The following is a 1,991-nucleotide window of genomic DNA, read 5'->3' on the forward strand; positions in this document are numbered from 1 at the left end:
AAAATGACTGAAATGCAACACATAAGTGAAATTAATTGTATTAAGGTTGTAGGATTGAGTGCCGGCAGGTGCACAGGCCAACACTCTAACCCCTGAGCCACACCTGCCAGGGCTAAACCTATTATCTTGATCAAAGACTGTGACTTAGTATCTGAGACAAAATAAAAAGTATAAAGGAAAAGGAGAGCTGTGGAAAGCTTTCCTTGATTTGATTTTCCACTAGTTTTCACTCTGGCACAAAGAAAGGGCCCATAGATTCAAGAGTATGAACAGACATGAAAATTCACTACACTAATGCTTGCTTATTTTCTTAGGTCTACATGTAAAGAAATATACTACAATAGCTGAAAAAAAAGTCCCCAGAATTTCATAATTTCAAGAGTAGCATGTAAATATCTCCCCCCCAAAGCAAAACATGTAAAGTTCCTTTTTCATCTAAATTGTTAAATATAAGGGAATTCAGTTCTAAATATAAGGGGATTAATTTTGAGACTATAATAATGCTTTTCTTTGACTAACTTACCACATGCTCCAGAAGCAAATCTATTAATTCTATTTCCAAATAAATGGAGATTCTTCAGGGATGTGAGGTATTTCACCTCTTCTGGAACTTCTTCTAAAAGGTTGTTTCCCAGATTTAGTACTGTCAACTGCAAACATATAGAGATTTAATGGACTCAGACATTATCTACCTTCAAATGAGAAAAAAGAAATAATTAAGTCCCTTTGCTGAGATGGACATTACCTATGAAAACTTCAGCGTGATCACAAACAATCCTTTTACACATATCTAAAATGATTTTTATAAATAAAGTTCATTTTAGTTCATGTTCAAACACTTTATGCTAATTAAAGCACTTTAATAAAATTGTATTGCAAACCATTCCAAGGGTATTTAAAAATGCAGTTAATGGCTCATTTATAACTCACTTGAACAGCTCGAGAGTACCCTAGCATTGTGACCTATAGACTCAAACCCATTAAAAGAAATCAACAAAGGAGCTAATTTCCTGAAGTCAGAAATATCGCCAAAGATCTGAGGTTCTCCTGTCTTACAACTCCCAAATGAAGCATTAAATTCGGGTGGAGCAAGAGGCGAGTACAAGGATAACAGGCATGACTGCAGTGGGCCAGGCGGGCGATGAGGATGGCTTGGGCCACATCTTTGCCTAGATCCTTTTCCTGCTCTGCTCTACTCTGCTTCCTCCACCCCCTTATGGGTCTCTCCTGATAGTGTAGCCTCAATTATAAAAATCTATGACTCAGGCTCTCAGAGATATATAGTGTCACAGAAGCCAAGAGAAAAGAAAAGGCAGCTATTTTAAGAAGGTAACTGTGGATCAAATCCTAGAGAAAAGTTAAGTAAAATAAAAACAAAGAAATAACCATTGGAATTAGCAATGTGAACAGCAATAGTGACCTTGACAACAGGAGTGAAGTGTTGGAAAGGAAACTCTGCTTGAGGTATGCTGTCAAGAAAATGTAAGAAAGCAAAGACAATTATTTGAAGAACTTTTGCTATAAAAGGACACTGGAAAATTAGGAGGCAGCTGGAGGGTTTGTTTTTCCCTAAAATAACATACATTTCAGTTTATTATATGCTGATGGACATAAACCTGTAGAGAATGAGTAACTACTAATACAAGGAGAGGGATAATTGCAGAAATCAAAATCCTTTAGATTTTAAGAGGATAGGATCCAAGTTGCAAGTAGGACCTTTTCATCCAGGGAGTAAGAAGGAAGGTAGAGAAAAGGTGTGTGCAGATCAGAACACTGGATCGGTCTGGTGATGGAAAGATAAGGGAGCTCCTGATTGATAGTGTCTGTTTTTCAATGAAATGTGGACCAAAGTCTGCTGAGAGGAGGAGATGTAAGAAGTTTGATGAAATGTAATTTTGAAGATCAATCTTGGGAAATATACTAGGATAGCTGACAGTCAACAGCTCTCAAGATTATATAAAGTAGATAGATAACCCAAGAAAAGGCACTTA

General features: G+C 36.8%; 1 protein-coding gene across 1 annotated transcript in view; it reads right to left on the reverse strand.

Annotated features, from left to right (window-relative positions):
- The window catches only part of LRRC69 (leucine rich repeat containing 69), a 26,852-nt gene that overhangs the window by 18,194 nt on the left and 6,667 nt on the right, over positions 1-1,991 (reverse strand). The window contains exon 2 of the mRNA XM_006761204.2: positions 524-650. Within this exon, the coding sequence (XP_006761267.1) occupies positions 524-650 (127 nt within the window). The remainder of the gene's footprint in view (positions 1-523; positions 651-1,991) is intronic.

Source organism: Myotis davidii, unplaced genomic scaffold, assembly GCF_000327345.1.
Source record: "Myotis davidii unplaced genomic scaffold, ASM32734v1 scaffold317, whole genome shotgun sequence".
NCBI lineage: Eukaryota > Metazoa > Chordata > Mammalia > Chiroptera > Vespertilionidae > Myotis > Myotis davidii.